General features: G+C 38.4%; 1 protein-coding gene across 2 annotated transcripts in view; it reads right to left on the bottom strand.

Annotated features, from left to right (window-relative positions):
* camk2a (calcium/calmodulin-dependent protein kinase II alpha) overlaps positions 1-11,712 on the bottom strand; it is an 18,522-nt gene extending 6,810 nt beyond the window's left edge. For both annotated transcript variants that reach the window (XM_068725259.1, XM_068725258.1), the window contains exons 1-12: positions 11,364-11,712; positions 8,287-8,381; positions 6,800-6,859; positions 4,496-4,550; positions 4,304-4,369; positions 4,156-4,228; positions 3,834-3,936; positions 3,037-3,120; positions 2,867-2,961; positions 2,185-2,307; positions 465-548; positions 1-4 (exon numbers count right to left, since the gene is read on the bottom strand). The exon at positions 1-4 is cut by the window's left edge and continues 39 nt beyond it. In XM_068725259.1, coding sequence (XP_068581360.1) covers positions 1-4; positions 465-548; positions 2,185-2,307; positions 2,867-2,961; positions 3,037-3,120; positions 3,834-3,936; positions 4,156-4,228; positions 4,304-4,369; positions 4,496-4,550; positions 6,800-6,859; positions 8,287-8,381; positions 11,364-11,425 — 904 coding nt within the window. In that variant the 5' untranslated portion in view covers positions 11,426-11,712. The remainder of the gene's footprint in view (positions 5-464; positions 549-2,184; positions 2,308-2,866; positions 2,962-3,036; positions 3,121-3,833; positions 3,937-4,155; positions 4,229-4,303; positions 4,370-4,495; positions 4,551-6,799; positions 6,860-8,286; positions 8,382-11,363) is intronic.
* Between the last annotated feature and the right edge of the window lie 1,099 nt (positions 11,713-12,811).

Genomic DNA, 12,811 nt, shown 5'->3' with positions numbered 1-12,811 from the left:
CTCCCTAAAGGAAAGGTGACAAGGAACACAGGGAGGAAGGCAGGTCAGAAAGAAAATGAGGGAAGGAATGAAGAGAGGAAAGGAGAAAGGAAGGAAGATATGAAGGGAGGGAGTGAGGAAGGACAGGAGGAAGTAAAAGAAGGGAGAAAGGAAGAAAAGGAAAGGAGGACGGAAAGAAGGAAGAAAGGATGGGAAGACAGGAGGAAATAAAGAAAGGAAGGAAGGATAGGAAGGAAGAAGGAAATGAAGAAGTAAAAGGAAGGGAGGCAGGAAAAAGGGAAGGGCATGAGAGAGGGAGGAAGGAAGGAAGGAAGGAAGGAAGGAAAGAGTGGAGGAAGGAGGGACAGGAGGAAGTAACGGAAGAAAGGACAAGAATTAGGAAGGGAGGGAGTAAAGGAAAGGAGGAAGGCAATGAGGGAAGGAAGGAAGGAAGGAAGGACAAGGACCTCTGACATGTGACCTACCTTGAGTTTCCTCCGGGCGTTGAACTTCTTCAGACACTCCACCGTCTCCTGTCGGTGCATACAGGACGCCACCGTGGAGCGATGCTGAGGAACATTACACACCGTCACACAGTACACACACACCGATATACAAGTACACACAGTGTGTAGAAATACAAGGGGTGGGAATCACCAGAGGTCCCTCGATACGATATTATCACGACACTGCGATTTATTACCTTTATACAACCAGTCTACACACAGTCTACATCCAGTCTACATACAATCTATATCCAGTCTACATCCAATCAAGTCCAGTCTACAACCAGTCTACATCCAGTCTACATTCAGTCTACATACAATCTATATTCAGTCTACATCCACTCTACAACCAGTTTACAACCAGTCTACAACAAGTCTACATCCAGTCTACATACAGTCTACATACAATCTATATCCAGTCTACATACAGTCTACATACAGTCTACATACAGTCAACTCCAGTCTACATCCAGTCTACATCCAATCTACATCCAGTCTACATCCAGTTTACAACCAGTCTACATCCAGTCTACATCCAATCTACATCCAATCTACATCCAGGCTACATCCAGTCCACATCCACTCTATATCCAGTCTACCTACAGTCTACATACAGTCTACAACCAGTCTACAACCAGTCTACATCCAGTCTACATCCAGTCAACTCCAGTCTACAACCAGTCTACATCCAATCTATATCCAGTCTACATCCAGTCTACATACAGTCTACATACAGTCTACATACAGTCTACATCATTTCTACAACCACTCTACATCCAGTCTACATCCAGTCTACATACAGTCAACTCCAGTCTACAACCAGTCTACATACAATCTATATCCAGTCTACATCCAGTCTACATCCAGTCTACAACCAGTCTACATCTAGTTTACATCCAGTCTACATCCAATCTATATCCAGTCTACATACAGTCTACAAACAGTCTACATCCAGTTTACATCCAGTCTACATAGAGTCTACATACAATCTATATCCAGTCTACATCCAGTCAACTCCAGTCTACATCCACTCTATATCCAGTCTACAACCAGTCTACATCCAATTTATATCCAGTCTACATCAAGTCTACATCCAGTCTACATCCAATCTATATCCAGTCTACATCCAGTCTACATCCAATCTATATCCAGTCTACATCCAGTTTACATCCAGTCTACATCCAGTCTACATACAATCTATATCCAGTCTACATCCAGTCTACATCAAGTCTACATCCAATCTATATCCAGTCTACATCCAGTCTACATCCAATCTATATCCAGTCTACATGCAGTTTACATCCAGTCTACATCCAATCTATATCCAGTCTACATCCAGTCTACATCCAGTCTACATACAGTCTACATACAGTCTACAACGTGTAAGGACAGCTGTACTACTACAGGTATTAACAATGCAGCTTGTACAACAAATGCAGCACAAGAATGGAGGATTGGCAAACAATAACATGAATGAATAAATAACGGTTGTTTCTATTTCTCCTCTTCTCTTGAATTTGAGGTGAAACTGTCACTGAAAATATCAATAAAATACCAACAACTGTCTTTATTCCTGTTCTACAATTTCATAAATACAACAAACTATAGTCTTTGTATATATAATATAAATACAACTTTATAAGCTGTGACATCAAATAGCTCAAGTACACAGTGTGTATAAATACACAGAGACACTCACAGAGATCCAGGGGTGTTTGAGAGCCTCGGCTGCTGTGATCCTCTTTGAAGGGTTGATGGTCAACATCTTGTTAATGAGATCTTTGGCTTCAGGAGTAACAGTGTCCCACTCAGGAGAAGGAAACTAGAGGGGAGGAGGAGGAGAGGAGAGGAGAGGAGAGGAGAGGAGAGGAGAGGAGAGAGGAGAGGAGAGGAGAGGAGAGGAGTGGGTGTTTAATCACTTCCACCAAAGTACAATAACTCTCTTACATTAAAACAAAAACAAATATCTGAGTTTAAGGGGAGGAAGAGTGTATACAGTGTGTCGTGTATACAGTGTGTAGTGTGTACAGTATGTAATGTGTACAGTGTATACCGTGTGTAGTGTGTACAGTGTGTAATGTGTACAGTGTATACCGTGTGTACCGTGTGTAGTGTGTACAGTGTGTAGTGTGTAGTGTATACAGTGTGTAGTGTGTACCGTGTGTAGTGTGTACAGTGTGTAGTGTGTAGTGTATACAATGTGTAGTGTGTACCGTGTGTAGTGTGTACAGTGTGTAGTGTGTAGTGTATACAATGTGTAGTGTGTACAGTGTGTAGTGTGTACAGTGTGTAGTGTATACAGTGTGTAGTGTGTACAGTGTGTAGTGTGTACAGTGTGTAGTGTGTACAGTGTACACCTGACAGGTGATCATGTGACCTACATCATAGGCTCCAGCTTTGATCTGCTGGTAGAGACGATGTTGATCTTCATCCCAGAACGGAGGATACCCGACCAATAAGATGTAGAGAATCACACCTGAGAGACAAATACACGTGAGAGGAGAGGAAACAAGGAAACAGTAGTCGAGTAGAAGCAAGAATAGAATCTGACCACAGGCCCAAAGGTCGACGGCTTTGCCGTAAGGGTCCTTCCTCAAAACCTCTGGGGATAGATAGCCAGGGGTCCCCGCGAAGCCTGTAAACACACACACACACACACACACACACACACACACACACACACACACACACACACACACAGTTAGGGCTGGTTCAGGTTTATAGTTAGGGCTGGTTCAGGTTTATAGTTAGTGCTGGTTCAGGTTTATAGTTAGTGCTGGTTCAGGTTTATAGTTAGGGCTGGTTCAGATTTATAGTTAGTGCTGGTTAAGGTCTTTAGTTAGGGCTGGTTCAGGTTTATAGTTAGGGCTGGTTCAGGTTTATAGTTAGTGCTGGTTCAGGTTTATAGTTAGGGCTGGTTCAGGTTTATAGTTAGGGCTGGTTCAGGTTTATAGTTAGTGCTGGTTCAGGTTTATAGTTAGTGCTGGTTCAGGTTTATAGTTAGGGCTGGTTCAGGTTTATAGTTAGGGCTGGTTCAGGTTTATAGTTAGTGCTGGTTCAGGTTTATAGTTAGTGCTGGTTCAGGTTTATAGTTAGGGCTGGTTCAGGTTTATAGTTAGTGCTGGTTAAGGTCTTTAGTTAGGGCTGGTTCAGGTTTATAGTTAGGGCTGGTTCAGGTTTATAGTTAGTGCTGGTTTGGGGAGTTTATCCTGTTCTGATGTGGAGGTCCTGGGACAGATGGTGTTGTACGGATTGTAAAGCTCTCTGAGGCAAAACCTGTGATTTATAATTCAGCACTATATGAATAAATTGGACTGAATAAAATGACTAGTATCTGTGGGGTCTTACCAAACCAGGCCTGCTGGTCTCCCTCCACCTCGATGGCAAGGCCGAAGTCAGCCAGTTTCACCGCCGCTCCTTTTGACTTTGAGGCCAGCAGCAGGTTCTCTGGCTGGAGACACAGAGGAGATGCTAACATGCTAACTCTGCCTATTGGTTTACATGAGAGATGCTAACATGCTAACTCTGCCTATTGGTTTACATGAGATGCTAACATGCTAACTCTGCCTATTGGTTTACATGAGAAATGCTAACATGCTAACTCTGCCCATTGGTCTACAAGGCCAACATGCTATCTCTGCTAACATGCTAACTCCAGTCAGACTGGTACCTTCAGGTCTCGGTGGACCACGCCCATCTGGTGACAGTGTAGCACCGCCTCCAAAATCTGCTGGATACAGTGACTGTTCACAGAGAGACGGAGGTCAGAGCTGAACACACTTTCAGTCAGACACATTTATTGATGTGTAGTTCTTTACCTGGCGTCAGCTTCACTGTAATATTCTCTGGCTACGATATCTTCAAACAACTCTCCACCCGTTACCCTGAGAGACAAACAGCATCATAGGAAGTGATGTCACAGGAAGTGACATCACACACACGTGTCATTTAGAGAGAGAGAGAGAGAGAGAGAGAGAGAGAGAGAGATAGAGAGAGAGAGCAGCACTCACAGGTCAAAGATGAGGTAATGATGAAGCTCCTCTGAAATACTGTCATGTAGCCGCACTGAGAGAGAGAGAGAGAGAGAGAGAGAGAGAGAGAGAGAGAGAGAGAGAGAGAGAGAGAGAGAGAAAGAAAGAGTGAGAGAGAGAAAGAAAGAGTGAGAGAGAGAAAGAAAGAAAGAGTGAGAGAGAGAGAGAGAGAGAGAGAGAGACAGAGAAATAAAGAAAGAGAGAGAAAGAGAAAGAAAGAAAGAGAGAGAGAGAAAGAGAAAGAAAGAAAGAGAGAGAGAAATAAAGAAAGAGAGAGAAAGAGAAAGAAAGAAAGAAAGAGAGAGAGAGAGAGACAGAGAGAGACAGAGAAAGAGAGAGAAAGAGAAAGAAAGAAAGAAATAGAGAGAGAAAGAAAGAGAGAAAGAGAGAAAGAGAGAGAGAGAGAAAAAGAGAGAGAGAAATAATGTGGTTAGCCAACCAGATACAACATGTAAGGATGCTACATGCTAGGCTAGCAGTCTCCCCCCTGCTCCCAGTCTCTTTGTGCTAAGCTAGGCTAAACACAGCAGAAATCAACGAGACATCCTCAATATCACGACGTTGATCTCTTATCACAAAACATTTCATGAGGTACACAGGAAGATACCACTTGTACTTGTACTGCAGTATTTGTACTTGTACTGCAGTATTTGTAAAAAATTTACCGCAGTACAACGTCTGAATACTTGACGACTGCAGACGTCTGAATGTTTGTTTCTCAATGTGAAAAACTTTTATTGTGTAACAAATCAAATCCCACTGCTGCTGTGTGTGTAGGAGGAGAAACCTCCTCGTCTCCTCATCTCCTCATCTCCTCACACAGGTGTGTGTGTGTGTGTGTGTGTGTGTGTGTGTGTGTGTGTATGTGTGTGTGTGTGTGTGTGTGTGTGTGTGTGTGTGTTGCTAGGCAACAGTGTCCTTAGGTGAAGGCATCAAAACCCTCTCTCCTCCCACACACACACACACACACACACACACACACACACACACACACACACACACACACACACACACACACAGTAGTTACGTAACACTCCTCGGTAGCTGTGGAGCATCACCTGCCCACACAGAGCTCTGATTGGACGGCGGGCTTCGGCTGCGAGCCTCCTGATTGGCCGGTTGGGTCCATGTGAGGTCATATTTAAAGATCTGGTTCAGTTTGTGTCCCTTTAATAAAGCAGCAGATCTGTGTGGGGCTTTTATTGTGAAGTGAAGACAGGAAGTGGAAATCTTTTATCCAACTACTGTACTTGAGTACACATTCAAGGTACTTGTACTCCACTTGAGTATTTGTACAATAGTAGGCGTCGACTTTTGAATCCTATGATGTAAAACATGTAAAACCTGCTATAAAAACTCTAGACATGTACTACTGAGTCTTTGTACTTTGTGTACTTGTACCACAGTAAAACGCTCTGTGATCAGAGTACACGTGTGTTAAATGAGGAAAACCTCGTCTCCATGGCGATTACAGCTCCTCATCAATTAGTAACACGCTGGTTACTGTTGCCAACGACAACGATTCCATAATTCATCATCTTCATCTTCATCTTCATCTTCATCATCATCATCTTCATCTTCATCTTCATCATCAGAGAGCAGTACTAAGAGTGGTACAAGTACACGACACAGTGACAGTAGAAGGAGTGGTGGTCATTGTACTTGTTGCTGTATGTACTGGAGTAGTACTGGTGTAGACACGTTCTAACCAGTACTATTCAGTAGTACTCCTCTTCCTCTATCATGATTCTTATTCTATTTATTGATTATTTATTGCAGCATGTTGATGTTATTATTACTGTGTTATGAATCTCTGTAGTATCAAATGTAGTATACAGTACATGCAGTTATAGTAGTAGTAGCATTAGTAGTAGTTGTACTAGAAGTAGCAGTAGCAGTAGCATTAGTAGTAGTAGTTGTACTACTAGTTGTAGTAGCATTAGTAGTAGTAGCAGTAGCACTAGCAATAGTAGTATTAGTAATAGTAGCAGTAGTAGTAGCAGTAGCAGTAGCAGTAGTACTAGTAGTAGCAGTAGTAGCACTAGTAGTACTAGTAGTAGTAGTAGTAGTAGTAGTAGCACTAGTAGTAGTAGTAGTAGTACTAGTAGTAGTAGTAGTAGTAGTAGCACTAGTAGTAGTAGTAGTAGTAGTAGTAGTAGTACTAGTAGTAGTAGTAGTAGTAGTCGTAGTAGTAGTAGTACTAGTAGTAGTAGTAGTAGTAGTAGTCGTAGTAGTAGTAGTAGTACTAGTAGTAGTACTAGTAGTAGTAGTAGTAGTACTCACCGATGTTCGGGTGCTTCAGTAAACGACAGATTCGAGCTTCGCGGTCCAACTTCTGATGATCTGAGGAAACAAACACATTGATCACTGATCACAGATATTGATGCTAATGTTAGCACACATGCTAATGTTAGCACATATGCTAATGGTAGCACACATGCTAGTCTCTCTCTATACTTCCTGTCACTGAAGAACTATATTGCTTTATTATTTAACCTCTAGAGCTGCAGACCAGCTCAGTTTGATCCAACAGCCAACTGACAATCTGCTGAGGAAGCTTTCCAACTGAGCAGCAGCTCTGAAGGCTGGAAACAAACACCACACACACCCATAGGCACTATATATACTCTGTGTATAAATATATGCATATATAGACACAGATATGTATATATATACTGTATATATGTATATGCATAAAATAGTGTGACAGGAAACCCCCTGGAATCAAAGAAACCTGACAGAAATGAATCAAAGAGCTGAAACGTTCAAAGATAGAAGAACAAACAATAGCTTCACACACACACACACACACACACACACACACACACACACACACACACACACACACACACACACACACACACACACACACACACACACACACATCAAACAGACTGGAGTTGTATAAAGAACATTTGAGAGTGTGATCACATTAAAATGATGATGAAGGTGAGAGAGTTATGTTTTATTTTGAAGGGGAACCTCTACCATAGACCAGCTCTCATGAGTCCTCTTAAAGACAAGTCCACCACCTGATAGACCAGCTCTCATGAGTCCTCTTAAAGACAAGTCCACCACCTGATAGACCAGCTCTCACGAGTCCTCTTAAAGACAAGTCCACCACCTGATAGACCAGCTCTCACGAGTCCTCTTAAAGACAAGTCCACCACCTAATAGACCAGCTCTCATGAGTCCTCTTAAAGACAAGTCCACCACCTGATAGACCAGCTCTCATGAGTCCTCTTAAAGACAAGTCCACCACCTGATAGACCAGCTCTCACGAGTCCTCTTAAAGACAAGTCCAACACCTGATAGACCAGCTCTCACGAGTCCTCTTAAAGACAAGTCCAACACCTGATAGACCAGCTCTCATGAGTCCTGATAGACCAGCTTTCATGAGTCCTCTTAAAGACAAGTCCAACACCTGATAGACCAGCTCTCACGAGTCCTCTTAAAGACAAGTCCACCACTTTTATAACCTTTTTTAAATATATCTTATGTGCAGAACGTATTATTTATCATGATTATAATAACAACAAGTATTATTATTTATCATGACAATAATTCATATTGTTATTGTCATTATTATTTAAAAAAAAATATTATTCAAATTTCATTCCACACCACTCCCCTTTATTTAAATCTATCTTTCTATGACGTATAGATCTTTTGAATCACAATAAGTGTTTGTAGAAAACACCAATAAATAACCTCATATCTCCTGATATTAAGTGTATTAATTTGTCTGCAGTTATTCTTCATGTCCTCACCTCTGGCAGAGAGTTTTTTGGTGTTGATGATCTTGGCGGCGTACTCTTGACCCGACAGAACCTTCACACAGCGGCGCACCACCGAAAACGCTCCCCTGGAAACGCAACAGGAGGAACCAATCAGCTTTTTCCAATGAGGAAACAAAACAGCGTCAAACTTTTACAAAGATCCTTTTTCTACATTCTGAAATATCTTTCTGTTCCAACAACATATTTGACCATTTTAACAAGATATTCATCATGTTTTGATTGCTGCAAATATTACTAGTATTAAAGCTGCCAGTATTACTAAAAATATTACTGGTAATGCTACCACTACTGCTAATATTATTACTACTACTGCCATAACTCCGTGTTCATACAACTGTAAACACCACAGATGTTATTAATAAAGTGCTGATGTTAACACTGCTGCTAACACTACAAATGTTAATACTACTGCCAATACTACTAATGTTAATACTACTGCCAATACTACTAATGTTAATACTACTGCCAAACCAAATAATGTCAATACTACTGTTAACATTAGTCATGTAAGTACTACTTCGAAAACTACTACTACTACTACTATTGCTGACATTTGTAATGCTTATAAAACAGCTAACAGTACTAATGTTAACACAACCGCAAACATACAATCAACAATAATACTAATATTAATACTACAGCTAACCCTACTAATATTAATATTACTGCGAAAAATACTAATATTAATACTACTGCAAACAGTAATACTATTAATATTACTGGGAACAATACTAATATTAATACTATTGCAAACACTACTAATATAATACTACTGCAAACAATACTAATATTAGTACTACTGCAAATAATACTAATGTTAATACTACTGCGAACAATACTAATATTAATACTACTGTGAATAATACAAATATTAATACTACTGCGAACAATAATATGAATATTACTGCAAACAATAATGATATTAATACTAAAGCGAACAAAATAATATGAATACTACTGCTACTGCGAACAATACTAATATTAATACTACTGCGAACAATAAAAATATGAATACTATTGCAAACACTACTAATGTTAATACTAGTAACAACATTACTAAAATTAAAACTACGAGCAATGCAATAAATACTACTGCATACTCTACTAAAGTTAATACTACTGCGAACAACACTAACATTATTACTACTGTAAACGGTACTAATGTTAATAGTACTACAAACACTACTCAAGGAAATTCTACTGCTAACAATCGTAATATTAATACTACTGTAAATGTCAATGCTAATGCTACTCCTATCAATACTACTACTACTACTGGTAACACTACTAAAGTTAATACCACATCTAACAATACTAATATTTATACTACCGCAAACACTACTATGGTTAATACTATCACTACAAAAGTAATTGTGACTGCTATCAACACTACTACTTCTATTACTACCAAGAAACGATACTAATATTAATACTACTGCTTACACTAGTAATGTACATACTACTGCTAAAACTACTAATGTTAATACAACTACTAACAATGATAATATTAATACTGCCAGCTACTAATGTTTATACTAATGCAAACAAATACTTATATTATTACTACTGCTAACAATACCAATGTTGATAATACTGCTAAAAATACTAAAATGACTATGTTAATAATATGTGAATTAGTAATGTTAATACTACTACAGACTATACTAATGTTAATATGACTGGTAACACTGCAGCAGGTAAAACTACTTTAAATTAAACACTAGTAATATTAATACGACTACTTAAGCTTTTGCTAATACTACTGCAAATCCCACAGCTGCTCTTTCTACAATTATTACTACGAAGACTATATTTCTTCTACTGCTACTACTACTGATCCTTCAACAATAAACTGATACTTCCTCAAGTACAACATTAACTATTGTTACTTATACTACTGCTACACTGAACCAATACTAGCGCTTGAATGAAGCACAGGGCGGGTCTTACCAAGAAGAGGAGTGGGTTGATAATAACGGGGGAGGGAGTCTATCAGAGTGCATTGTGGGAAATGTAGGATTCAGTGTCCTAAACGTCGGGATTTAATCTCTCACACCTACTTCACTACTTATGAAAAAACGACTGATCATAAAGAACATTGTTGTGTGATCAATAACATTAATATTGTTATAAAGAGTAAATAAAATGTTCCTTCTGATTTTATTCATCCTTGAAACTGAAGCTGAGTTTTTTTACACAAAGAATTTCTGTTGCCTCTGAAAGATGAATTCTGCTGTTATTCTGCCACCCACCATAACATTATGTAAGAGACCTGGCATTATGTGTGTGTGTGTGTGTGTGTGTGTGTGTGTGTGTGTGTGTGTGTGTGTGTGTGTGTGTGTGTGTGTGTGTGTGAGTGTGTGTGTGTGAGTGTGTGTGTGTGTGGGCAGTGAGTGGGATGGGGTCAAAAAGGTGATCCACTCATCCATCCGTTTATCATTATTAATAAGAAACTGATCAGCAACACAATCAATAATAAATAAATTACTGATTTAAGTCAATAGTAGTAGTCAAGTATTAATACAATATTTTAAACTATTCAACAAAATAAAGAAACAAAAGATATTTGATGTATACAAATATTAAATGATAGAAAATTAAAAGAACTAAAACATTAAAACTATAATAATAATAATGATCAAAATTAAAACAAATTAATTAATGAATAATTGTACAAATGTACAACTGAAATAATATATATTTAAATAAGTCAAAAGGTATACTAATAGGATATTTGCCAATAATTATTACAATTAAAAAAATCTAAATAAATATGAATTTCACATACATGTAACAAACAATTTCAAAATAATTTTAATAGAATATTAATAAATAAATATAAAATAAAATATATTTACTAAAAATATAATAAAGTAATATCAATAACGAGCAGAACTTTCCAATAATAATAATAATAATATGTGTAAATAACATGAAACTAATTGATGAAATATTAACATAATTCATATTTGTGGTGCCTGATACAACTTAGACGTTAAACACAGCCGTGTAGAACTAATGAAGATGAAGATGATGAAGATACTTACTTGCCCAGCTCTTCATAAAGCTGAAACTCTTCGGTGAAACGAGTACAGATGACCGTTGCCATGGCGACCTGAGGGGTCAGGGAGCTCCTCCGACGATGATGAAGATAATGAAGATGATGGTGGTAATGAAGAAGGCCAAGAGTTAGACCTGTCTGTCTGTGTGGTGGTCAGAGGAGAGAAGACAGAAAAGAGAAGAAGAAAGAAAAGAGTTTTTGTTCTGGACAGAGGAAAAGAAGAGGAGGAAAAGGAGGAAGAGGAGGAAGAGGAGGAAGAAGAAGATGGAGGGATGAAGGAGAGAGCAGTGAGGAGAAGCTTCGTCTCTCTGTCTCTCTGTCCTGATATCTGAGAGAGAGACGCTCAACCTGCCCGCCCACTCTCTACCGTCAGCCAATCAGAGGCCAGGACACACACACACACACACACACACACACACACACACACACACACACACACACACACACACACACACACACACACACACACACAAGAAGGGTTGCCATGGTAACTGCATCCTTTCTGTCTTTGCGTGCTGGAAAGTAAGAACTGCAAACACTGAGAGATGATCCAGGAACTACAATACTGTAGAGTACTGTGATACTGTGAATATATCTACTGTGATACTGTGAATATATATACTGTAATACTTTGTTTATATCTACTGTAATACTGTGAATATATCTACTGTGATACTGTGAATATATATATACTGTAATACTTTGTTTATATCTACTGTAATACTGTGAATACATCTACTGTGATACTGTGTTTATATCTACTGTGATACTGTGAATATATATACTGTAATACTTTGAATATATCTACTGTGATACTTTGAATATATCTACTGTAATACTGTGAATATATCTACTGTGATACTGTGAATATATATACTGTAATACTTTGTTTATATCTACTGTAATACTGTGAATACATCTACTGTGATACTGTGAATACATCTACTGTAATACTGTTAATATATCTACTGTGATACTGTGAATATATCTACTGTGATACTGTTAATATATCTACTGTGATACTGTAAATATATCTACTGTGATACTATGAATATATCTACTGTATTACTGCAAATATATCTACTGTAATACTGTGAATATATCTACTGTAATACTGTGAATATATCTACTGTAATACTGTGAATATATCTACTGTGATACTGTGAATATATCTACTGTAATACTGTGAATATATCTACTGTGATACTGTAAATATATCTACTGTGATACTATGAATATATCTACTGTATTACTGCAAATATATCTACTGTAATACTGTGAATATATCTACTGTAATACTGTGAATATATCTACTGTGATACTGTAAATATATCTACTGTGATACTATGAATATATCTACTGTAATACTGTGAATATATCTACTGTGATACTGTGAATATATCTACTGTAATACTGTGAATATATCTACTGTAA

This window comes from Cebidichthys violaceus, unplaced genomic scaffold, assembly GCF_023349555.1.
Source record: "Cebidichthys violaceus isolate CVI_PGR_0920_01 unplaced genomic scaffold, fCebVio1.0.p SCAF_347, whole genome shotgun sequence".
NCBI lineage: Eukaryota > Metazoa > Chordata > Actinopteri > Perciformes > Stichaeidae > Cebidichthys > Cebidichthys violaceus.
This window is presented reverse-complemented; position numbering and strand designations above follow the sequence as displayed.